We start from the raw sequence: 24,364 nt of genomic DNA on the forward strand, positions 1-24,364 counted from the left end.
TTATTGATAGCGCTGTATCAGGTAACATTTACCGGTGATGCACGATAAGTGGTGATCATGTCGACAGGCATCCCAGTAATAATAACACCGTCTGAACAAGATAAACTGCGCGTTTAATCGGGTACGTGCCGCTGGTTATTGTCTGCCGGCTATGTTCTTTTCTGCTCACTTGAGACCTTCGGTGCACCTTCTGCGACACCAAGTCCTGGTACCTCTCTAACAGAACAGATTTTTCTTGTGGGGTTAAAGTGTGATTTTTCCTCTGGCCGAATGTAGGAGCATCGATCTCGAATATTTAGGTGGCTGTTTGAAAATTTGACCCCCTTTTTTACCAATAATTAAGGGTATAGAAACAAAATTTAATTAAATATAGAATAGTAAGAGATGAAAATAGTAAGCATCGATGTTTGGGCTGCAAATTTTTCAACTATGATCACAATTTTTATTATAGGTAAATATTAACATTTTCAATAGATATTGCGATTAAAACTGAGAAAACTGCAGCGGAAATAGTCGACAGATAATATTTATTTAAATAAACGAAACAAGAAATATAAATAAAATTCTTAATATTTCTAACATTTCACATTTGCACTTATAGTGTCTTTTGTTCAATTAAAATTGCTGTAATATCATCCATTGTTCGAAGAAGCATGCCAAAAGGAACATCATCTAAATTTCCAACCTTTATTCTCTACCCTGTCAAATATTCTGTCACCTCTACACCTTCATAATGAAGTCATACACTCAGCTTCCACATATTTTCAATTAAAAACATGAATTTTTACGCGAATAAAAATTTGAAGTGAAGTAAACTTTTATTTATACCACTCGTACCTTCTATTCTCAACCCGGTTGCGTGACTCACTGCATACACACTATTTTCTCGTCTTTATACCCGATCTGCTTACATACAAAATAATAATAACACGTTAATGGAACAATCGAGGCGACGCTGGTGATCAGGCTCGCCTAACTATCGAAATTAGGCGGTCGTTTCTCAAATAATTACATATTCTTGAAAAAGAAAGAAAACCAAAATTTCCCTGAAGCGGCCACCAAGTTCTGGCGGATAAAATGAATCCATTCATCATCGTAGGTGGTTTCTTACCGCCCCAAACAAGTACGCGTCGCTTGACAGGCAAAAGAATTATGTTGGCCCGCGCAGATGCTGATTTGATAAGATCTATCCGCGTTTCCACGTTAATGAATCAATATATCCCACTAATAATTAAACTTTGACTGCTAGTTTCACCGGTTCCGACAAAAGACGAATTACTTTCTCGATATTCATTTTCTGTTTTCAATCTGAAGGTTGAGAAAATGACTGTTACATCCGTCAGATTCGTGATTAATATCTCTCTGCAAACTTGTAGATAAATCTCATGGATTAACGGTGAATATTGGCAACGTATCAAGTTAGAGGTTTCCCTTTAGCACGATAGCTAATGAAATGTTCCAATTGTTTTTATACAAAATTATAGGAAGTCAAAAACTTCATCGAAATTTTATCCGGCAAGAAATAAATTTTTGTCAAGTATGCGTGTTTTTTCCGAATGACTGACATTTTTGTTGATAAGGTTACTTAATGTTCATTCTTATTACTTATTACTCTTAGTCTGCATATAAGCCTGTTGGAACTTAAAATGGTTACATTTTAATAGCGAGAAATTTGTTAGTGGAAAGTTTGAATTATAAGTGTATATTACTGCGAGATTGATAAACGTATCATCAATTAATCAGTATCTATAATTCATAACTAAGGGTCACTACATTATTGCTGATATTCAGTCTAGACCGATGAAAAAATGTTACGACTTTAGTATAATATATCGGATCGAAAAATTTTAATTTTTGGGTCTTTTTGAAAATTAAAGTTTCAACTAAAGATAATCTTTCGGGGCCACACCTTCGTATAATTAAAAATTGGTAACATGGGGTTCACTGCACCACAGCTTCATTTTTAAGTTATCATTTTTGTATTTGTGAATTTTTAAACTTTTGAGTGAATACTGTACATTCGCAATGCTAATGCAATCATGGTCCAATAGTCCTTTTCTGGAAATGTAAATTTTGATATGTAGAAATTTGTATTTGAAAAAATAGATGTGAATAAATGTGATTTTTTTTGTAAAATTTTATTATTAAGTTCTAAGAATTTACAGAGTTCTTAGTTTAATTTAGTATTTTGCATACTATATTTTGTTTCAACAGTCTATAGTAAAGTTTACCGAGATATAGTACAGTACTATATAATATAGTACGGGTGGCAACCCTACTTGTCCCTTGCACCAGAAGAGACGAACCCGTGCCGCTTGCGGCACGGATTCTTCAGGCGTTAGGCGTCCCGTAAAAATCAATTTGCGCGACTTGCCAGGCACTGTAATAACAGTGGCTGGCAAGTCGCGAGACGAGCAATCCGAGCGGGCGTTGAAAACGATCCTCCCGTCGCTCGTACCTGAAATTCGTCGTTGTTAACTGCTCCGCGTGGCTGGGTGGAAACGGTAACGACCGACTGCCTAGGAAGCGACGACAATCGTGCGCTAGTCGAACACACCCAAGCATATAGGCGCATAGGCACTTAGCCACATAGACACACGCACACTTAGACACCAGGCACACAGACACCATAGACATAGAGCATATGGGGAAGACGGGAGGGAAACACTTACGACAGAGGGCTTCGTATCGCGGACTACGAACCGTCCCCTGTGGACAAAGAGCCGACACACCGTCTTCGTAGAGTTCCCTCGGTGTCTTCTGATCGAGAGGCCCGTAATTGCACACAAGGGTCTCGACTCGATCCCCGAACCCGAAGGGCATTGTATTCGCGGCGGCCGTCGCGAGAACCCACAGCGACTCGTCTGGCAGCGCTGTGTAAATTGCTCGGCCGCAACCTACGTTGCTAATTGTCGTCGAAGCGAACGCGATGTAAGCTAGATTCCCTCGCGCGGTGAAGTTCAGCAATCTGCAACGAAAAGAATTAAGGCGCGGTGTACATTTGACGTAACCTTCATAGATTTTCTGATTTTGTAAGTTTGGTGGCGGAGGAAGAAGAATTGGGAAGGTATAATCTTCTTGAGTAGAACACTGTAACTAAAAATAAGACGACTTTTATGTATTATGCGGATAAGTGTTTCAATCAGGACCTGCGTGAAACGGGTTCACCGCGTTGTTCCATGGAACGCGGTCCCGCGCTTTAAAAAGGCCCCGCAGAATTAAAGCCCTTTCTAAAATCTCATTCACAATTTAAACTGCTTTAAACTTTTCTTTAAATTAAAATGTAGGTAAACTAATAAGCTTATGTGAGATAAACGGTGGAAATTCTAGGAGGTTAAAATAGACACACTACACTCCGAAAACTTGCCTGAATTTTAGTACTTTTCCAATGAGAATCATTAATAAAGACAATGCCAAGAAAATACATGTAAATAACAAATTAGCAGGAAAGAAAAATGCGCGACAATATACCAATGCAAATAAAGCTGATAGTAAGAAACTAATTAAAGTGTCATAGAAGCTGAAAATTGTGTTGGCGTAAATGAAGTTACAAAGACCAGAGTCTGTTAAACTTCGGTGTAGACAAGGAGATAGAGCGAACAATCCAGAAGTAATCTACCAAGCGAGTACGTACAACGAGGATCGAAATTTTCAGTCTGCTATGGGAGCTGTAGGATTGTCATTAACACAAGACCTCATCGCGATCAGTCTGTCTTTAGCGGTTTCCTCGAGCAGCTGAATCGCTCTGTTGACACTCGTCTGTCGTGTAGACGTGGAGAATAGTGGCGGAGAGTAACGCCGAAGGAAAGAACAGGGTGGATAGAGAAAGGGGGATACTGTAAACCCTTCCCTAAATTCGGAGGCGAGTTAGCAGTGCCTATACACGACGGATCGAACAGAGTCCCATTCACAGAGTGAAAGCCTCGCCACATAAGAGCCCGTTTCGATCAATTCAACTTAAGGTATCGCATGCCGCACGGAATGACAATAGCCTGTGGATTTTCTCCCGTACCTGCACACACGTGCGAGATATTTCACTGGAAAGCTCGCGCTGAAAGAGTTTGTGCTCTTTAACACCTTTTGAGCCCGCGCCATTTATCGCCACCTGCTGATAACTGGGAACAATTGAACAACATCGTTTCTTCCCTAGCGTTTATTAATCGATCTTCATTCGGTCTTTGTAACGTTCAAGCTTGACGTGGAAATCGTGGCTGTTACACCAGGTGACGTGTGGTAATTGGTAACACGTAAACAATTTGCGATAAGCGTTTCATTCAAATGGTACAAATGCAGTGAACTTGTCAGCTGCCTTGTTGTGGAGAAAAATCATTAGGTACAGTTACTCACAAAAGTAACCGCCTACCCCATATGTGAACCCCAGGCTCACTGGAGGGGACCGATTTCCTCTCGATAGCTGTTCGCGAAATCGCTCAGACCTGCCAATATTAATTGCGACCTCTACCGAGACCTCAATAAAACTCTTGATCAAATGCCGTAAACTGGGGGAACTTTGGCAGTACGGCGTCCCATTGGCAGTTACTTAACATGTATTAAAGAAGGAAAAGATGCGATGTTATAATAGAATACTTAAAGCAAATGTAAAAATGTTGATTTTTATATCATATAATGAAATGTTACAAAAACATGCCAATGTTCCCCCAGTAGCATTACTTATTTTAACAGACGAATTTTCAAGCACTATTGACACATTTTACAGTATTTTATAGGTACATACACATGTGCATTTCATCGTGTACCAATTTTGGAGAGCAGATACATATACAATGTGTACCATATCTAGTACCAAAATCATGTTACGGAAAAACCATCCAAGTACCCCTGTCAGTCAATCTGTTAAAATCGATCGAAGAATTTTCATTAAAAACCACTTGTTGAATACGAGACGTTCACTGTCATTTAAACCTCACACTACACTGAATACATCTAGGAATAAATAATTCTACGCTTTCAAAGTTTGTTTAAAAATTCTATTATCGGGATGACATACATAAATTGTAGCAACGCGGTGGCACATATAAAACCCTGCATTGTGTATATTTTAATCTCAGCATACATCAGTCAATGTTGCAGAAAAGCCCGTACACAGATGGCTGTGGAAATAATGTAACAGCTTTGTTTGCAAATATAAAATAGGAGAGCGAAGTAATATGATTTACTGCAACGTTACGGGTCATCAAATAAAAGTAAAAAGATAGAAAATACATATTTTCAATTATTTCAATAATTTACAAGCAAATATCATATTGCAATTGGCAGAAATATCATAAAGCAACGTTTATTTTATGGCCTGTCTGTGTACTATAATGTATCGCTAAAATAAATACAGATCTATTACGAGATCAAATTTACTGACGATGTGAATATTTATTAACTTTTTAGTTTGCTTTTCTGAATACGGTTTTTGATGAAATTTTCCTTTCTGCTTTAAATTTGCTTTAAATCACAACTTCACAAGCGAATCGCCTTTGACTACGAATATACATTTTTTACAAGTTTATGGACACACAAAGGCGTGAATACCAAATGTTCATTTTAATATACCTCAATGAAAAAAGTTGATCTAATGTACAGTTTAAAGATTAAAATTTCAAACTGCTTCGAACACGTCGGTAATACGTTATTTCCAGATATTTATAAATTCAAAGAATAAAATAAAAATTTGACAAAATTGTTATTTGTAACACTAGTGTTTTCATTATCAGCACCATCATATTCCAAATCGTGAATGTCAATATGAATTTAATTTTCAAATAATATTTCTCTTTTAAATATGAATTTCATTTTCAAATAATATTTCTTTTTTCAATATGAATTTCATTTTCAAATAATATTTCTCTTTTCAATATGAATTTCATTTTCAAATGATATTTCAGAAATCAATTGCACTCGCAATTGATGAAACATTATTACTTACTAGTTTTCTAGCCTGTCATCACCAGGCATTACTATCCTACATAATTAGACGCCTAAGATAAACACAATTTTTGTTAGAACCCCCCATAGAAACAATTTTTTTCTGACAGCAGTTATCTCATATAAATTCTGTCTCATTTGAGTAAAGTATAAGGCAGAGATGAAAAGTATGTTTTCCAGTCCTCACTTATCGTTATATTTATCTATTTTGTAAAACATTTTCATGTTTATTCAATTGCTTTATACAATTCGCACATTTCGTAGCCGGTGATTGTAAATTCAGGACAAGAAGCTTCTTTCTCCTCATGAAAATATCAATGACCCCGAAAGTGAAAGCGTTAAGTATAACATTTTGCTTAAGCTTTATTTATTTAAGCTTATTTTCCATAAAACACAAGAATCATGAGAAATATCAATAAAAATCTTTCCTGTATCTGCAACAGATACTTGACGTGCTTTTGCAGAATGGTAGCAGACAGATCCCTAATAATACATGTAAAATAGTAGGTGTAGATATTCAATACTTTGTAAGATATAAACAATTAAAGTTTTGTCAACTGTACATTCCTCACTAGTTCGACATACTGATTCTGATATGACTCACACTACCACAAAAAGAATAATGATAACATATAAAATCATACCAAAATATTTCTACTCGCAAAGAGAAAAAAAACGTGTACAGTGAATTTTCGTCATAAGCGTATTTCGAATATGCGTTGTATGCGCGGTAGCTGTCCCCACCAATTCTTGGAATCCCCGTGAGAGAACCCGAGAACGAGCGAGAGGTAAAGTGACCAGACGTCCGGCATCGTGCGGGACAGTCCCGGATTTGAGCCCTTTGTCCTGCAAAGTGCCCCGGATTGGACATGTAACATTTTACACTTTCACAGTGGCACAAAGTTACTGTTTCCTCTACTTCATACTAGATGGCGCTAATGCTGCTAACTGGCAACAAAGGTTTCTATTCGTCTTGTCATGGGTTGTTGGATAGAAATCTGAAGTGGAGAGAATGCTAATAGTATAGAATGCGCATGACAAACGTGTACTGTGCCCCGACGAAAAATTGGCGGCCGGACTCTGGTGCACACGTGAATAGGGCTGCCAGGAAATTCCTACTCGCGGTCGGGAAGGGGGGGGGGGCAACCTTGGCGTCTATTGGTTTGGAACCAACATATTTCAAGTAACGAAGATTTATTAAAAACAAATCACTCTGCGGGGAAATATCTATAAATAATGTATTTATTTAATATAGTTTCTTTTATGTCGATGTTTATTTATATAGATTATATAAATATACAGGGTCATGATTTAATCTTGCAACCTGCGCTCGGGGGAATGGCAACAGCGCCACACGGACGCATTCCAGTACAACCATGTAGCGGCCCAGCGTTCGGCGAACTGCCAGCGACCGCTGGACAGCAGATGCCCGAGCTTCGAAAATTTTAGGATGGTTTTTTTAAATTAACGTCGCAAAGAGCTATTCGGAATTTTCTGGCCCAGGTAAGCGAGCCGCGCGCTCCGCTTTTATGATCGGTTTACCACTCGCACCCCAGATTACTGTAACGAGGTTTGAAAATAATGTCGACCGGTCTCGTACCCGTCTCAATTTCAAAAATTTTAGCTGCGACAGTGTTCACCGTGGCGTTATATTCCTGTACGGAGAGATTTCTCGCCACCTGCGTGTAACAGACACAATAATGGCGCGTCGTTCCAAAAAATGACATTAACGGAAGCCGGTATAGGCGTGGCGTTGAGTAGCTAAAAGGTTAAAACATTCAGACACAAAAATTCTAGAAAAAAATTCAAACACCGCTACAATCAAAGACACGTCCCATTTGTTACCCCTTTAAGGATAAAATTATAAGGATAAAATTATAAAAAAGAAAACCAGAACAACAGATTCTGAGGTCTGCAGAACTAACACATAATTGAATAAAAATTTAATTTCTCAATTTATGAAAGTAACGATACAGAAACAACTAGCCTATTGTTTATCAACACCATGAATTTTAAAAAAGAGCATTAAATACAGTATCAAATAAACAGTTTGCAAAAGTTTTTCACAACAATTATGATTAAAAAATAGATAAAAAAAATTAAGTAAACGTAAGGTATGTTAAATTATCCATCATTAAGAGGGAATAATTTTTCCTCATTTTTCGGTGCAAATTGCTTTCCGATATATTTTAAAGTTCAAAAGTTATACGAAAAAGTCCCCAAATTCCTCAACCCGGGCCGGGAAATTCTGAATAGCTCTTTGCGACGTTAATTTGAAAGAGACCATCCTAAAATTTTCGAAGCTCACTGCTGTCCAGTTGCTGCAACCCTCCGAACGCCGGGCCGGTGAATGGTTGTAGTGGAATGCGTCCGTGAGGCGGTGTTGCCTTTTTGTCTGCTGGCGCGCACGTAGGTTGCAGTTTTAACGGATGATCTTGCATATGGGTCACGCAGATCCAGTGTGGTGTCCACGTCAGTATTTTCGGAAAAGTGGAGTTAACAGTTGCTACAGGACATTATTGTTTGTTCAGTGATTTGGTGTTCCGACAGTATTTCTACGCTGCGTAAAGTAGAACACATACTTTTCAATCGATGGAAAGTATTTAAAATACGATCGGCCGATGTGTAGGGAATATGTGGCGAAAATATGTTGCGACCGCTCTTCGTCGTCGACCCTGTTCTCATAAAACAAATTATTATTCCAACCATTTCATTGTAGGTATAACTTCACAGAGAACATTCGTTCGGAAGAAGTAAAAAATCACTCGACTTCATCTCTCGAAATAATTATAGTTTTTCGGTAACCAATCATAATGACATATTTATTTCCTTGAAGTATAGCAGACTTTACACGGTCGCTCCAAACCTTCGGGTTTGGCGCGTCGCGCCGACGTGCCGCGCCGGAGTGCGCGCTCCTAGAGCGTGACGTTCAAAGCGCAACACTCTAAACGCGCGCGCCAGATCCGCAGGTTTGGAGCGTCCGCTCCAAATTTGCAAGATTTCGCGTGGAGCGTGATATGTCCGCCGGGCGGACAGTTCAGTGAGACGCGCCACGCTACGCCAACTGCATCGCCGACATCGTGCAAGTAAAATGTCTTTGATAAAAAAGCGAAGAACTCGCGCGATCGCTTGCATTGTATTGCATGCTTATTTTAAAGCGGCAGAGCAACAACATAAAACAAGAATATGGGTCAAGAGATGGCGCGAAGACAGTGATCGCCACGGTTTTAGTTTCCACTTCAGCGCAGCGGAAACTTCTGTAAATATTGACAAATTGTTCCAAACTGTCTTTGGATCACTTTTTCACTGCTATACCTATAAAGCAAGATCTGGTGCGTGGTGTGTGGCGCGTCAATCGCATCGGAACGTGTAAAGGACAAGTTCAGACATACACTCCAGACGCGCGCGCCGGGAACGCGCGATCGCCCTTCGTCACGTTGGAGACTTTACACGTACAGTTTTGGAGCGCACGCCTGGAGTGGACGCTCCAAAACTGTGAAAAAAACTGTCCGTCTAAAGCCGGCTTATGTCTTAAAACTTTTCGACTGATGTACAGAAAATCTCCGTACCTTTTTTAGAAAAAACTGCGATTAAAAGAAGTAAAACGGCGATTAAAAAAAAATTGTTTAAATCGGTGCAGCAAATCCTGATATATAGAGGAAAGAAAATTCTGGGACGCGTGGACCCAGTGTGGTGGAGGCGTTAGGAAAAAAAATATAGCGTGGTGTTTGAGGGTTAAAACCATCTCCGTATGCTTTCTTGTTCGCCTCCCAGAAACGGCCAGAAAATATTCGCCTTCGTCTCTCGACGGCAAATATTTTAAGAGTTAAACTGGTCACTCTTTCCCGGTCGGGGGACTTCATATTTTGACTGCGAGGGGTCGAACAAATCCCGGTATTAAGCTAATCCTCGCACGATCGCGAAAAGAGAGGAAGAAAAAGTGGTGACGAACCCGAAAAATGGCACGGGCTTGAAAGCACGCGCGAAAGTGTGTACAGTGGGCTTACCCGAATTCGGTGGAATCGAAGTCTTCTACTTCGTCGTACCATGATTGAATATGAAAGTGAATTCTCGCGGTGGACGTGCTGTTTCCCACGCTGTTCACATCGAGCACGTGCACGTTCTGCCATACCCCGAATCGTTCTATAAAGAACACACACACAGATACGTACAGAGGGGATCGTTTGGCTCGCCGACGACTGGCTAGTACATTGCCTTACACATAGAGACCGATTAAATTCATCGGTTAGAACGATCGATTCGTTTCATGTGCAGCTAAAACTAGACCATCGAAACGGTGGCTAGAACGTTCTACCGCGATTTTACGCGGGAATATCGATCCGCTTTGAATCGGGGTAGGTACGGTGCTTTGGCCGTAGACGAAAATTCTGATTGCACTGGTACGTTTTCGAAAGTTTCAAACACACCGAAGGAAGGATCACACATTTACCTCGTGCACGACGAATGCAGGATCTATTCTGATATGTAGTAGAATTTAGATTGGACAACTCTCAAAATAAGCCTGCCCAATAGATTTTGAATTTGAGTAGACCAAGATTGTACTGTTGGATGCAAGAATGGCCTCAGGACACACAGGCCCTTTTTGAATAAAACGTATAATTAGAATCCTCGTTCTTTTCTACAGATTCTCTCTAAATTTCATTGCCATATATTTCAAATTGACAGAGCTACGATCAATTTTGTGAATCGATGTTTACCAACTGACCCTAACTCGTATTTAGACAAACATACATCAACCTGGATATGACACGATCTATGACTATTTTTATGACTATATTTGTTCGATATTTTATATTTTCTCAAATATTATGTAAATAATAAAAAAATAATGTTAAAAATAGGTACACGAGCTTTATGGTTCAAAATGGCCAGTCACATATTTTCAAAGAATTTGTTCATTACTCCTTAGAGCACCCGGTATATGTAGTTTTGTAATAGAATAGGAGCATAGTACCTGGTTGATCAAATAAAAAATGACAGTTTAATGGAACGCAGTTTATTCAATGATGGGGAAACTTTTCACACCTGTGGCTAGGTCAATCGACGTAACTGTCGCATTTTGGCTGATGAGGAATGAACTAAACTCTCTGAATGGGAAAGAGATTTCACCGAAGTAAATGCGTGGCTTCATTTGTTGAAGTTACTATTTTTTTTTTAGTTTCATTTATTGCAGTAGCTAAAGTCTTAATATGATTTAACTCCCGTTAAATTGACGCTGTAATTTTCCAGCTGGATGTGATATTCTGTTACTATGCTTAAGTCGTTTAGGAATACCTCAACAATAATTTTCTATTCAGTAGATACTGCGTTAATTCAGAAATGTACGACGAAGGAACGAAAGATAAACCAAAGAGGGCAGTTGAAAAAATGAATCTTAGCTGAAGAAACACAAACTGGTATTTGACACGAGGGTAAGAGATTATTATGCTGCTGCATAACTTTCTTTATGTATGTCTTGTTGAACAGAAACAAATTTAATTCCTTAAAATTTTACTTTAAATACAGTTATTATTATTTAGTATTATGACACCACAAAATATACTTAATAGAAGACTAAGCGATTATTAAAATTTAAAATAAAATTTAGAGATACATATGATGGGTGCGTTTAATTTACATCCTCTCCAATATTATAGAACAAATCTTTTTATCCCTTTCTGTCATTTATTTTTATTTTTCTAACTACACCCATATTACATATAAATAAAAGGTAAGGAAATTAGGTTAAATAAGAAATGGAGGATGCAGGAATTTTATTAATTAAAACAATGAACAGGATAACAAACGCTTCATATTAAAGTTAAAATCCTTTAAATTTCCGCATGAAAATGGACGAAATTTCCGTGCCATTGTAGCGCCCAACGACTACAGTTACGGACATTTCGCGGAGGTGTCGTCAGATGTGACCTCCAGTTCATTTCTAGACTCACACCCGAGATTATTTTAATAAAAAGTATCCTGGTCATTGAATCGGTAGAGGAGGGCCAACTGCCTGACCCACATGCTCTCTGGAGTTCACCCTGTTTGGATCTTTTTCAGCTGCAATGCCTCAACCAATTTGTTCGTGAAAAGCTACTCAGAAATTAGTCACTTGTTAATTCAGGAGGTCTTAACTGTAGATAATAGTTATGTACTTTAAGATATTCCAAATTATTTGAATATGTTTGAATATGTTAGGCAAACTATGAAATAATATTGTAAAGTTACAAAGCCAATGGTCACACCGGCATTTTGATAATTTCGCCTAATTCGTAAACACAAAGCAATTAGAACACTTTCACGAAGATCTAATACAGGATACAGAAATTACAATTTTCCTTCCCAAATGACTCGTCAGGGACAGGACTGCCGCGCGAGCAAAAGTTCGCTGTGACGACAAAGTATCGAAGAAACTACGAGCTTGGTTTGCTTTCAAAGTAAACATTCGGAGACTCTCAGATAATATTGTCGATGATTTCCAGAAAATATCGACGCGAACACACGCCAAAACCGTGCACAGGATGAAAGTCCCCAGACGTGAACACACACTGAAGCCGCTCAAAGTGTTAATATCGTTGGCTTGTTGGTAAAACTGACCAAGCCCTTTCTTCCATCCTAAAATTACTTTCTAAGCTTTTTCCATCAATAGATTAATAAAAATTTAAAAATCCATGCGGAGGAAAATCTTACATACTTTGCAATAGATACTTTTCATTTATTACCTGATTGATTGTGACAGATTTTTAAATTTGCATTTACCAAAAATTCAGAAACATGGACTTGGTCAGTTTCACCAACAAGCCAACAGTATGTGCGATGGAATTGAATGGCCACTAATTAATAATTCCCAACGTAAGTGGTAAATCTCCAACGTTGACCAAGTTTGTCACGGTTTGCGTTTGCAAAGCTGGGCATGGAGAAGTAAAAAACAAATAAACAATAGGATACAGGAGAAGGAGAGAGAGGGAGAGAGAGCTGAAACGTGCAGACATCGCTCAGTTTCCCTGTGCAACCCCGCGGGTGGAACAATCTCACGTTTCGACCGTATACGCTAGATATTGAAAAATGATAGGGACGAATAAGGGTAGTGAAAAATGGTATATATCCAGGGAAGTTACTTGCCAACGTCTCGGCACTGATCTTTCTCGACGAGGTTGCACTGCAACGCCCATCGTCTGGCAATATGAGCGAGTTCGTCATCCCAGATCTGTCGAAACAAATATCGCCGTCAGATTCGACTGGATGCGAATGATTAAATATCTCCAGCGTGCCCGATCCCATGGAAAATCGTACCATCTCCATCATGTGTTTTGCAGGTTGCTGCGGGCCAGGGTTCCCCCGCTGTTCCTCTCCAATGGGCATTACGTTGCGATAAATATTGTGCCAATCGAGGATCGTCTCGATGTCCTTCTCATCCAGGTCATCCTGCTCGAGGTTCATGCATCTGGCACCTTCCATATCGAACTGCAACAAAAATCTTTTCATAGTATCCGCCATGTGGACATTCGTGTCACAAGTCTCTGCGTGCTTCAATAACTAATTTCTTCACCATATCTAAAAGAATAAAGAAAAACGTAATATAATTCTATCTAATAAAACTATTTTATTTCTGTTACCGTTCACAATTTAAACTTTTTTTTTACCAGTACTTATGCCTGAGATCAATACTGACAAGTTTTGTGGCCTGGAAGAATAGTTGAAACTTACAATAAATAGTGTGAAAACATTTCAAATGTAACAGTATCTAATAATTTGAAAAATTTGGTAGATGAATTCATTATTACACGCAATAAAGCATTTATGCTTGAACTTCAATGTCAAAGTCAGTTTTACGACATAATTTTGTACGGTCTTCCTGTATTGTTACTAATAGGTTTTGGCGGTGTGTGCAGTTTGATTGTGTGTAAATGGAGAATAGCCTGGATATGGTTACAAACAATAATTGCAATCGAAGATGGAAGAATGGGAAAATCGAAAATTCGCCGCTCGTTAAAACGTATGTAATTTTAGCTTACATCGGCGATGCCTCGAAATTGGCGAAATAGAAATGAAACCTGTTAAAACGTTTTGGTAATTCGAGGATTCGTCGATCTCGCCGCGTTTGTTTGTCCAATTTATAGAATACAATTTACTCCTTCGATGAGCGACGAATATAAAACGCGATCGTTTTCGGTTCATTCGCGTTTCGTTTTGTTTTGACACGTGAATTTTACATTTTCTGTATTCTGCGTTAACGTTGTTGGAGATTTTTATAATAATACATGATTTGAAATTAGTTTTTCGTACTTACACTTTTATTTCCATCGACTCATTGATTTTTTACAAAGTTGCTTTACTATCGTGTTATAGTATACAGTATCTACTTGCCAGACTTGTAAATATAGTCACATAACTCCTATATTTATTATTATTAAATATTAATAAAAAAACTACAACTTCTTCAAAGATGCATAAAAACATGGTCCAAAATTCAGATTATTGGAATCGCTAGTTTCTTAAAAAAAAAATCCCCCCTTAATTGAAGTTTTCTTATTAACTAGCTCGCATTATTAATTTTTAACACGTTACTTGATAGCCCGCCAAGCTTCTAATAATAAATACAGAGACTTAAATGACATAATGGTTATTCTGTATTATAATCTGTCTCATCTCTTCCCAATTAATAACCTCGCAGGCTTATATTTATTAAAACTATCAATGAATTCCGCAATATATGAAGTCATAAGAAAATTAATAGGAAAAATACTCTGGAGCTCTTATATTAAATTTTCTGTTTATTTCATAATCTTCCTAAAAAAATGCCGAAAATGACTGCAATTTTGCTCCGTCCAAGGTGGTCTAACCTTTAAGGGAATGTCAATCTGATTCCTTTCCCACACGAAAATTTTGAAATTTCAGTCTTATAAATGCTAATACAGTAATAATATCGTAGCTTGGATCTACCTATAGCTTGATTTTGGAAAAATCATTAATAACTTATCTCAAATTGATTCATGTTCATCTTCTGATGTAATTCAGATTTTTCCAAATCTCTATCATTGTTTTGTGAATTTTTTACATTCGTATTATCGATTGAAAATTTCTGAAATTTCTATCATCGTGTTGTGAAGTTTCCAAATTCCTAGAATTGCTTCACGAATTTTTTAAGTTACTAACAGCGTTTTACGAATATTTCAAATTCCTGTACCCAGTATGCAAATTCCTCGAATTCCTTTCATCCTGATAATAAGTTTAAATATTTCAGTGATTATCTTGCAAAGTTCTAAGTTCTCACTAATGTTTTCTGAATTATTCAAATTCCTTCCGTCATCTTTCGCATTTTTTCAGACCTCTAGTATTCCTTTTACGATTTTTCCGAATTTCTATTATGGTTATATGATTTCTTCAAATTTATGTCATCGTTTTACGAATCTCGATTCCGATAAAAATACCGCCTTTAGGGTTTTCTTGACGAGGGCTTCCGAATTTAACGGAAAGGTACTTGAAGCGGGCACCTTCTTTGCAGAGCTTTGACGTGCTGCTTCATCGAATTTACTTTGATGTGTAGCAGAGGAAGTAGCACTTTTCCAAAGTCTACCAGAGATTCGTGGGCTATATTTTTTAAAAGCAGGTGACAAATTCTGGCTTTTTGACTAAATCATAGACCCGATTTCAAAGCATATGTTTACGCCACAACTATTCACTACTCTTGTGCAACGAGATCCTATAAATAATATTTGTATTCTTTTAACTGCTTCACAACAATTTTCTCACTCAACTTTTCATAGTGGACAAAAGATTGAGATTCACAGTCTGTTTCAAATTTAATATTGCTAAAGTTTATTATCTCAATCAAAGTATTAAAACAATGCCCCTTTTGTTTACATCTCACTTACAAGGATAGGACACAAGGTAATGATAATAGTGTCGATACAATAATAATAATGACAACTGATACAGTAAATGAGAAAGAAAAAGAATTAATAAAGAAGCGTAATTCATTGTTGGCCGCGTTAATTTTAAATGCATCAAAGTGTTCCAAGCTGTTTTCCTTTTCTGAAAAAGTTCTTCCCTTGAGAAGACACTTTTTTTCTATTATACAATTACAGCTATTTACTCCTCGAAATGAAAGTTTACTTAATCACGAAGTCAACTGCAATTACGACCTCTCTTTGTTTCATGTAATTTAAATCTGCCGTGACTGTTGTACAGTTTCAAGGAAACTATGGCATTGCGAAAATATTATTAATTTTCATTAGTGGCTCGATGAAACGCGATGAGACAAAATCGTAAAGTATTCTTACGCTTTTCTGTAGACTGGGTATGATCCTCGTAACTGAGATTAAAAGCACTTGTGCACGAACTCGTTAGCAAATATTTCTAAAGTGTCTTCGCACTCTACGTATTGAAAGGAATTTTATACACAAAAGTAAAGATAGCAGCGCATATTTATTTTCTTGTTGTTTCTATGAGGATAAATTTTGCATGATTAATGGATGCTTTGAGAATATTTAACGATTAGGTAATTCATTTATTGCTTCACCGTTTTCTAAGTAGGTATTCTTAACTAGACATTTGGAAACAACGATGTTTTCTACACATAAAAGGTACACCGGTCTCGAGAAATATTTAAGTTAGAAGATCCGAAATTCTATTATGTGGTTCTAATACAAGCAGTTCATAATATATCTTTATCATGTTCTCAGGTAAACAATTTCTATATAAATAATTATTTTTATAATCAATTTAATATTTGAAATACATTTCATTAGAATCAAGTAGCAATTATAAAAACAAACTTTTCTTTGTCTAAGCAACATATTTGGTACTGTTTGACTGGGTTTATAGTTTAAGCTCCATAATGAGGCTATATTATTTTCAAACAACTGGGAAACGAAGAAGTTAAACGTACCTACTACTCATATAAAGTTCGAATATATCATATTAACGTTTCATTCCACTTACAAGTGTAGCTGTTGTAAGTAGTCGATTCGGTTTCAATTATATTGCTAAATTCAGTAAGAACTGCATACAATGTGTGTCCAGCGACGCGTACTTATCAAAATCTTTGTACCAATTGTAGTACGCACGGCTCAGCCAGTCGAGCCGGTGCTGGGCAACGTCACATTCAATTAATTTTCATTTTGCCAATTTCAAAGTGTCCGTATTTCTGAAAACGGGTCCGTAAAAGGGACAAATAGGACTATACCCTCATTTTTTCAAAATTTTAAATAGTGCCCCGCTATTAAAACATGGCAATTGTTTACAATAATTTCAAAATAAATGGTAAAAATTTTTTTTCTTTTTTTTATTTCTTATGAAGATTAAATGATAGGCTTATAGATGTGGGTGGGTCCCCTTTTTCTCCTGGCAACCAATAATTTTGGCTCCAGTCCGCCACTGCTTGAAGGTTCTCCGTTTCAGGAACGTCTTGCAACGACTTTCAATAAATGTAAAATAATCTAATAATCTAATGTAAATAATCTAATGCTCTTTTTAACTTTTTCTGCGTTAACAATGACGTCCACAGGCGAGCATAATCGGATGGAAAACAATTCCGTGTCTATTCCCTAGCGTAGGTATTTTTTAAGCTATTGCTGCCTTCAAATTCTCCAGTCGTCGACAATACTACACACTGTCTATTGTCTCGGACCCTCCAAGCTGCTCAGAACAGACTATTCTCCTGTAGTCCGACTGCACGCACTGCATTAACAGTTTCGAATGCAATTCAGCCTTGGAGGGAACGAGTATCTCATTGAAACCAATACCCACCTCTGTTTTTGGAGTTTATTGTAATACACCTACTTTTCATACCCTCATTATGAATCGCTGAAGAAAGGCTGTATGGCATTGTCGATCGTGAAATGTAACGTAAATGTAACGTGAATTTATGTGAAATCTACACTTTTACATTTGTTATTTTTATCTCCAACTTTTACAATGATGAACAAATAGAGTCGACTACAAAACGTTGCAAATATACTGATCGGATTAGTTTCTCCAATTTTCTCGCATTATACTGTTTATAAATAGTAGTGATTCCACATCAAAGTGAAGGTATGAAATATTATAGTCGGATGAAATTTGTTCATAGGATACATCCTTTTTGAGAAAATGAATTTTGAGAACTCTTCTGATCAAAATTACTTGATTAAAATTAACAGAACTTGTTACTATCTAAATATACCGTAGCGAATGAACTAAATCTCTCTACAGAAATGTGTCGAACTTGTAGAATGATGTTTTTCTCAAATGAAGTTTTATTTTTGGGAAAATCGATTGAGGGTGGAATTGTTTTTTAATAAAATGCACGCGTACCTACTCGATGGATTTTCAAACTCAATTTTCCCATCCCCTAAAAAAATATTCTGCAAATTCGAGTGCAGAAAGATTAATATCATTTTCAATTGTGCCATATTTACTGATAAATTCTAGCTTGAATTTTGGCAAAACCGACATATTCGAAAAAAGAGCTTCGCGTGGGAAATTTTTTTTCCACATTTCCTATCTTCTTTCTCACGTAGAAACACTGTTCTTTCTGTTCTACCACTTATTACGAATCACTATGTATAATCCTAAATGCGTTGATTCGAGTGGTCGATGCAAAATAGATTTAAAATAAAACGCGTTCACGGGTTCAGCAGCACGGAATTTAGAAAACGATCGGTCTGCGAAATTACAGAGAACTTTAAAACCCATACGAAAGCTCGGATTAAAGGGAAATTAACGATAACGACAGAGGACGATTGACCTAATGGCATTTAATCGAAAGGTTTCTTCTCGCCGGCCGCCTGCATTAGCGTTGATCGAGTGACTAAAAAAAAAAGAGAGGAACGGTGCACACGCCAATCACGCAATCCGCTTTAGACCAGACACTGAATATTCATTTTGTATCCATTCATTTTTGCGCGCTTTGAAATCATTTTAAAAGCAAGGCTTAGGCCGTTTACTCGTCCAGCTGAAATGTAAATGGCCCCACAGGATAAATCTGTTTTGTCACGAATGATATCTCCACAAGTTGATGAAACGAATTCCAATTACGATCATGAGGAAGATATTTGTTAAACTGCCCTTGTGGTAAATGGTGTTACGTGTAAAAATCAGGGGCGAAATAATGATGGTATCTGTAAAGGGAAAAACATAATTTTTGGGAAAATGAAGAAGAATGATATTAAATACGGGCACGCGACAATTTGTTACATTTCATCAGATTTACCGCTGGCGATTTTAAAAAAGGCAGAAAAAGTTGGATTCCATGAAAAAAGAGAATTTTTCCTTATTTTTACTAAATTCTTATCCAGAATAGAGCAGACAGCCGCGTAGCTTTATTGGACTTGGCCCATATGTCATCCTGGAATTCTGATTCGTTTCACAAAATTCATGCCACCTATGAAATCTCGACTTTAGCGCTTTCATACTATTCTTCGCGTATCACAATTCCCTCTCTCTGGCAATACGTGTACGGAGAATAGACGCGTCCCGCGCGTGACACCGAAACGACGATAACGAGCAGCGTCGTCATTTCGAATTTCCTGTTGTGCAAAATTCACACCTACGATAGATTTTTATGTTCACGATTCGTTGATCTCCCCCCTGGTTACATTTATTATCGCCACGGCGTGCTTTCCAACCTTATTCGTCGATACTTCGAACGAAACAAATTAATTGCTAATAAATATGTACGCGACGAAAGTAAGGGTGTATCGCAATGAGTGATACAACTGAAATGATACTAATTCTACGTGAAAAAAATAAGTAGAAAATGTGCGACAAAATTTTTTAAAAGAAAATTGGGGGCTTCCTTTTTAAAAAAAACATTGCTTCGAAAACGCGCCTCGCATACGTGTACCGAGACATAAAGGAGCAGAATTTATCAGTAAATGTAGTATAACTGTAAAGGAAATCAATCCTTGTGACGAAGTAAGTTGAAATTGTAGAATACCTCTCTTTCGAATGGCACTTTCTTTCCAAGAAAAGTGATTTCATGGTGATACCGAATTTTAATCAAGAGTACACGTAGGAACTCGGTAGATTTTCAAATTCAATTTTCTCCAAAACAAAATCACGCTTGAAGAAAAGGTTACAAGAAAATTTCTTGAAGAAACGCAAGACTTTTGTTAGGTTGGGTTTAGTACCAACGTAATTTGTTTTATTGTTAGTTGAATCTCGTCTTTGTTCTTCCATTTTTTATTTTTCTTAATTTACTTCTGCTTTGATCTCATTTTTTGTATTGTGTACTTCTTACGTCGTGTAATAAAGTCGTATTATTATTATAAATTCACGGTGCACTATTGTTATTTCAGTATAGTTGTATCATTTAACTAGCGTCCTCCAACTCGGCTTCGCCCGAGATATTAGCGTGACTGATTCATGTTTATTAGAATTAATATCTTTTAAGGAAATTAAGCATTTTGCTATAACCTGCAAATGCCAATGAAATCATTGAGTGGTTTTTAATTGCATTTTAACGAAACACGCGCAATAAATGATTAACTATCAGTTCTATCTTCCTCAACGATCGCCGACCTATTTGATCAATTAATGGAATTCCTCAAATTATCGCAACTGTGACGACCGATTGACCCTTCCACAGATTGGCTTCGTTAACTAAAACACTTTATCATTCAATATGCATCACTGACATATTCTGTAAATAAAAAAATTACGCTAGTAATAATTTTAAATCCTTTTTAAACGAAGTCCTGCTTCGTTTACAGACTGAAATTACTATTTCGCTGGAGACTGTTATACTGACTCAGAATTATTCCTTCGCGATCTCTCCAGACAGATTTTAAATGAAAGTAACATATTAAGTGAAATATTATCTTTTCAGACTTTAATTAAGTTCAAATGGATTGAAGATATTCGGATGGAAAAAGGAAGCATAATTTTTGTAAAACCATTTAATACTGGCCTTATATCAAGCGGAGGTTAAAAAAACAAAAATTTCAAACGTGCATTGAAATTTCACAGTGATTACCTCTGCAACTTCATTATTTTAAAATAATTATAAATGTACGTGCAAAGTAAATATTGCTTTTATTTTTACACTGAAAGCGAGAGTTAAATCAATGTGTTAAATATAATCATTATCTATAATTAGAAATTTAGAACATTGCACTTTTACTAAATAAGTTGTTGATGATTTGATACATATGTACTCCGATTCATTAATATTTTTAACAAGTACATGTAAAGTTTTGGAGTTATTCACTGATACAAGACCAACAGATTCTAGTAAAATATAGGCATGTGTTATCTGGATCCTATTTCATATGAAAAGCCTATCAAGCTGTAAAGTAATCCGTCAGGATTAACCAAAACAGCAGCAATACGAACTTGGACGAGGATGTAACGTAATTGGTACGAGGGGAAGTCAATAAGTGAGGTTCCCTGTTATTTATTTTTAATATACTGTAGCGTGTACAGTTTTCACCGATGCAGCTCCATATTTACCAACTTCAAGAAACTTTAGACAAAACTGTTTATAAAATTATTGCTTTGACTTAACATTAAAAACAGAACATATATTGAAAAATATATATTTCCACACAATAAAAGTAGTAGTTATTGAGTTGATAAGTTTTTATTCCTATTTTTGGCAATTTTTTAAATCCGGAGCATTCGTATTGCGCAAAACAGCAATGGGTGCAGATTCAAAATTTATTATCGGATTTGCATCAAATGTTCACCAAACGACGTACAATTTTTTTACATATATTACACGTCGTAACTCAAAAACTGTAAAAAAAATACCTTCGCCCAATTTGTAATTTAATTAAAATTTTGTAATTTTCTTTCAAATATGAAGTACTTTATAAAATTCCAATGGAACTAACACCTTCCTGACTTTTACTCGTTTGCACGCCCACCAGAGATTTGTTTTTCATTTTACCTCCCTAATCACCACCTTTAAGGAGACCAGTGAACGACCGGTCACCCGGTATCAGTTGCCCATGAAATATTAATAGGTTAATTCGTGGATCGTGGCTGGGGAATACAGACCGGAAATCGGCACATGGTGTGATCGGTGCAAATGTGGCAGTAACGAGTGCCGTCGAGATGGAGAGCCGGTGATATTGTCCCTCGTAGCGTGCAATCGCAGCAGCCCGTTAAGAACAATAAGAGGTAGAACGAGATATGACCTGTCATTTTCGCCGGCTTTCGTGGACTTTTCAACGGTCGAAAATCTATCGCGACATTTTATCTTTTGCGTTTCACTGCTGTCGGGTAATCTCGCCGCTACCTTCACCCCGGGGCAATGTTTTCGAGATCGATTTTCCAATGAAACACCGGCAAACCCAGCGCGTTCAGGGATAACATTTTTCTACTGCGAGCAAAGTAGGTTCGTTAAAGGGAATTTGCACGCGGGTGCATTAGCAAATATTGTTGGATTTGTTTATTTGCCAGTTGCGGTTGCGCTGACAAGGGAACATCCCGAACCCGGAAATTCAAAAAATTCTGGACCTTCGTGAATATGTAGGAAATTTCCCCCTGATTACGACGCAATATTTGTTTGCTGCCCAAATGCACTCTAATGGGGGTGTAATTGACCCCTGAAAATCCGGTTATTTTCCAATTTTGTGTGACAACTCGTGAACTGTAAAATATTTTTTTACCAAATGATAGATCTAATTAAAAGAAGTAACTTTTGTCTTGAAACTTTTTTCCTATCACTTACAGTTCGCGAGTTATAACACAAAATCCGAAAATAGCCGAATTTTTAGGGGTTAATTTCACCCCTTTCGAGTGAATTTGGGCAGCAAACAAAAATTGCGTTATAATCAGGAGGAAGTCCCCTACATATTGACAAAGTTTCAGAATTTTTTGAATTTTCGGGTTCGGGATCTTCCCTTGTGAGTCAAAGTTACAGAAGGATCGAATGTTTACATTTATAGCCATTTTTTATAAAAGTTGCGTCGGCACTTATTATTTTAAGATTTATTTATGCTTGTCTTCCCAAACATTTTAATTTGCAATGTTTCATAAATCCAACAGAAACCATAATGTTAAAAATACATATTTAAATGATTCTCGTTTCATTTGCCATCATTTTTCAGATAGTTCCAATGATTCAGCTAAAACAATTAGTCTATTTAAGAATACGGCAACCTTGTCATACAATTTCCTAAAGCAAGCTATTTAAAGATCTTCATTTAGAAGTTAGATAAATCTTAGGACAGCATATATTATATTAGGTACTCTCAAACGAGCGTAATGTAAATTAATTAACGTGTTTTACAATAATAAACTACAGCAGAAAGTAATAGTGCAAGAACGACACGCAATGCGGCAGACTTCGAAGACTATAACTTTGATGATATTCAGAAATGGTTACAGTGATACACATTGCCCAAGTTATCTCTTGTATGCTTATGGCAGAGTCTATTCGCACAAAAGAACGATACGAAACAAGAATCTACTGTATCAAAAACGCCATGAACTACAGTGCATTGGAAATTGCCATGAAATGTGCGAATGCACTAAAAAAATATATACCATGTAATTATTCGTTCTGCAGTGAATAAATACGATGTTTAACTGCGCGACAGAATCCCAAATTATATTAGCACATTACTGTACTAATTTTCATAATGCGTTTCAATAATACTCAACGTTTTACTAACATTGACTGAAAACATTTTTTCAATACTCCTTCATTTCATTATTCGAGAATTCCGGCGCGAAAAACGCTTCGCCTTTTTATTATTTCATACAGTGGACTGGAAAACACGTGGCACTTAATCTCCGCTCCCTTGCCCCATGTCCCACAAACTTCAATCGCTGTTAAAATCTCAAACCCGACGAACTTCGAACGGTCTCTTATCGTAAAAGGGCCATATCTGCTCGCATTTGCTCGCTACAGCCACTTGTTTGCATTTTTCACGCCCCACGCCAGTGGCAATGACGTTTCACACCCCTCAAGGGAGCGCGTATAACCCCCGTTACGAAACACTGGTCCCTAGGAACAATGTTGCGAGCAACTTGGTTAAAAGCTGCACTTCCTCCCAGCCAGACTTTTCCCAGCGAAATTTGCGTATTTACGGGCATTTAGGCGGGCCAATCATCCAGCGTTTAATTTTTATTTCGACAAGCCGGAAGTTTGTTCGCACGCTGCTCCGGCCGCCACCTCATCCCCCGCAGCGGCAACGCTATAACGCGTAAACGGAGCCGACAACTCCGGCAACTTGGACGATTCTTAGATGTTCAGCACGTGTTTTCATTTCGTTATCCCAGCAGCTCCTCCCCATATCATTACTGTTTCAATACGCGCGGGAGGCGGAAAGTTTCCGTGGCGGTGAACCCCGTGGAGCGTATCTCGCGTTCGTTCCCTTTCTTTGTAACCGCAGTTGCGTTGGAATAGGGGAGGCGACTGGCAAAGTACGAAAGAACTCTTTGGGAAGCGGCGGTAACCGAAATTTTATATTTCACCCGAGCCCGGCTCTCACCG

The 24,364-nt window shown here is 37.4% G+C and overlaps 1 protein-coding gene and 1 long non-coding RNA gene across 2 annotated transcripts in view; one reads left to right on the forward strand and one right to left on the reverse strand.

Annotated features, from left to right (window-relative positions):
* Window positions 1–22,122, reverse strand: LOC143366570 (venom allergen 5-like). Its single transcript, XM_076807693.1, has 6 exons — window positions 21,919–22,122; window positions 13,228–13,398; window positions 13,057–13,141; window positions 9,942–10,077; window positions 2,673–2,968; window positions 1–216 (listed from the first exon to the last, which is right to left on the reverse strand). The coding sequence occupies exons 1-6, from the start codon at window positions 22,063–22,065 to the stop codon at window positions 56–58; spliced, it is 996 nt and encodes a 331-aa protein (XP_076663808.1). The 5' UTR covers window positions 22,066–22,122; the 3' UTR covers window positions 1–55.
* The window catches only part of LOC143366571 (uncharacterized), a 6,663-nt gene continuing 4,197 nt past the window's right edge, over window positions 21,899–24,364 (forward strand). Inside the window, exon 1 of the long non-coding RNA XR_013084766.1 lies at window positions 21,899–22,041. This is a non-coding gene — a long non-coding RNA (uncharacterized LOC143366571). The remainder of the gene's footprint in view (window positions 22,042–24,364) is intronic.

The sequence above is a fragment of the Andrena cerasifolii genome, chromosome 3 (assembly GCF_050908995.1).
Source record: "Andrena cerasifolii isolate SP2316 chromosome 3, iyAndCera1_principal, whole genome shotgun sequence".
Lineage (NCBI taxonomy): Eukaryota > Metazoa > Arthropoda > Insecta > Hymenoptera > Andrenidae > Andrena > Andrena cerasifolii.

Coding starts and splice junctions, on each gene's coding strand:
- LOC143366570 (XM_076807693.1), bottom strand. CDS start 22,065: ATGACAGGTCATATCTCGTTCTACCTCTTATTGTTCTTAACGGGCTGC. Junction 13,142..13,227: donor CAAAACACATGATGGAGATG/GTACGATTTTCC, acceptor TTGTTTCGACAG/ATCTGGGATGACGAACTCGC. Junction 217..2,672: donor GCGATACGAAGCCCTCTGTC/GTAAGTGTTTCC, acceptor CTGTTCTGTTAG/AGAGGTACCAGGACTTGGTG.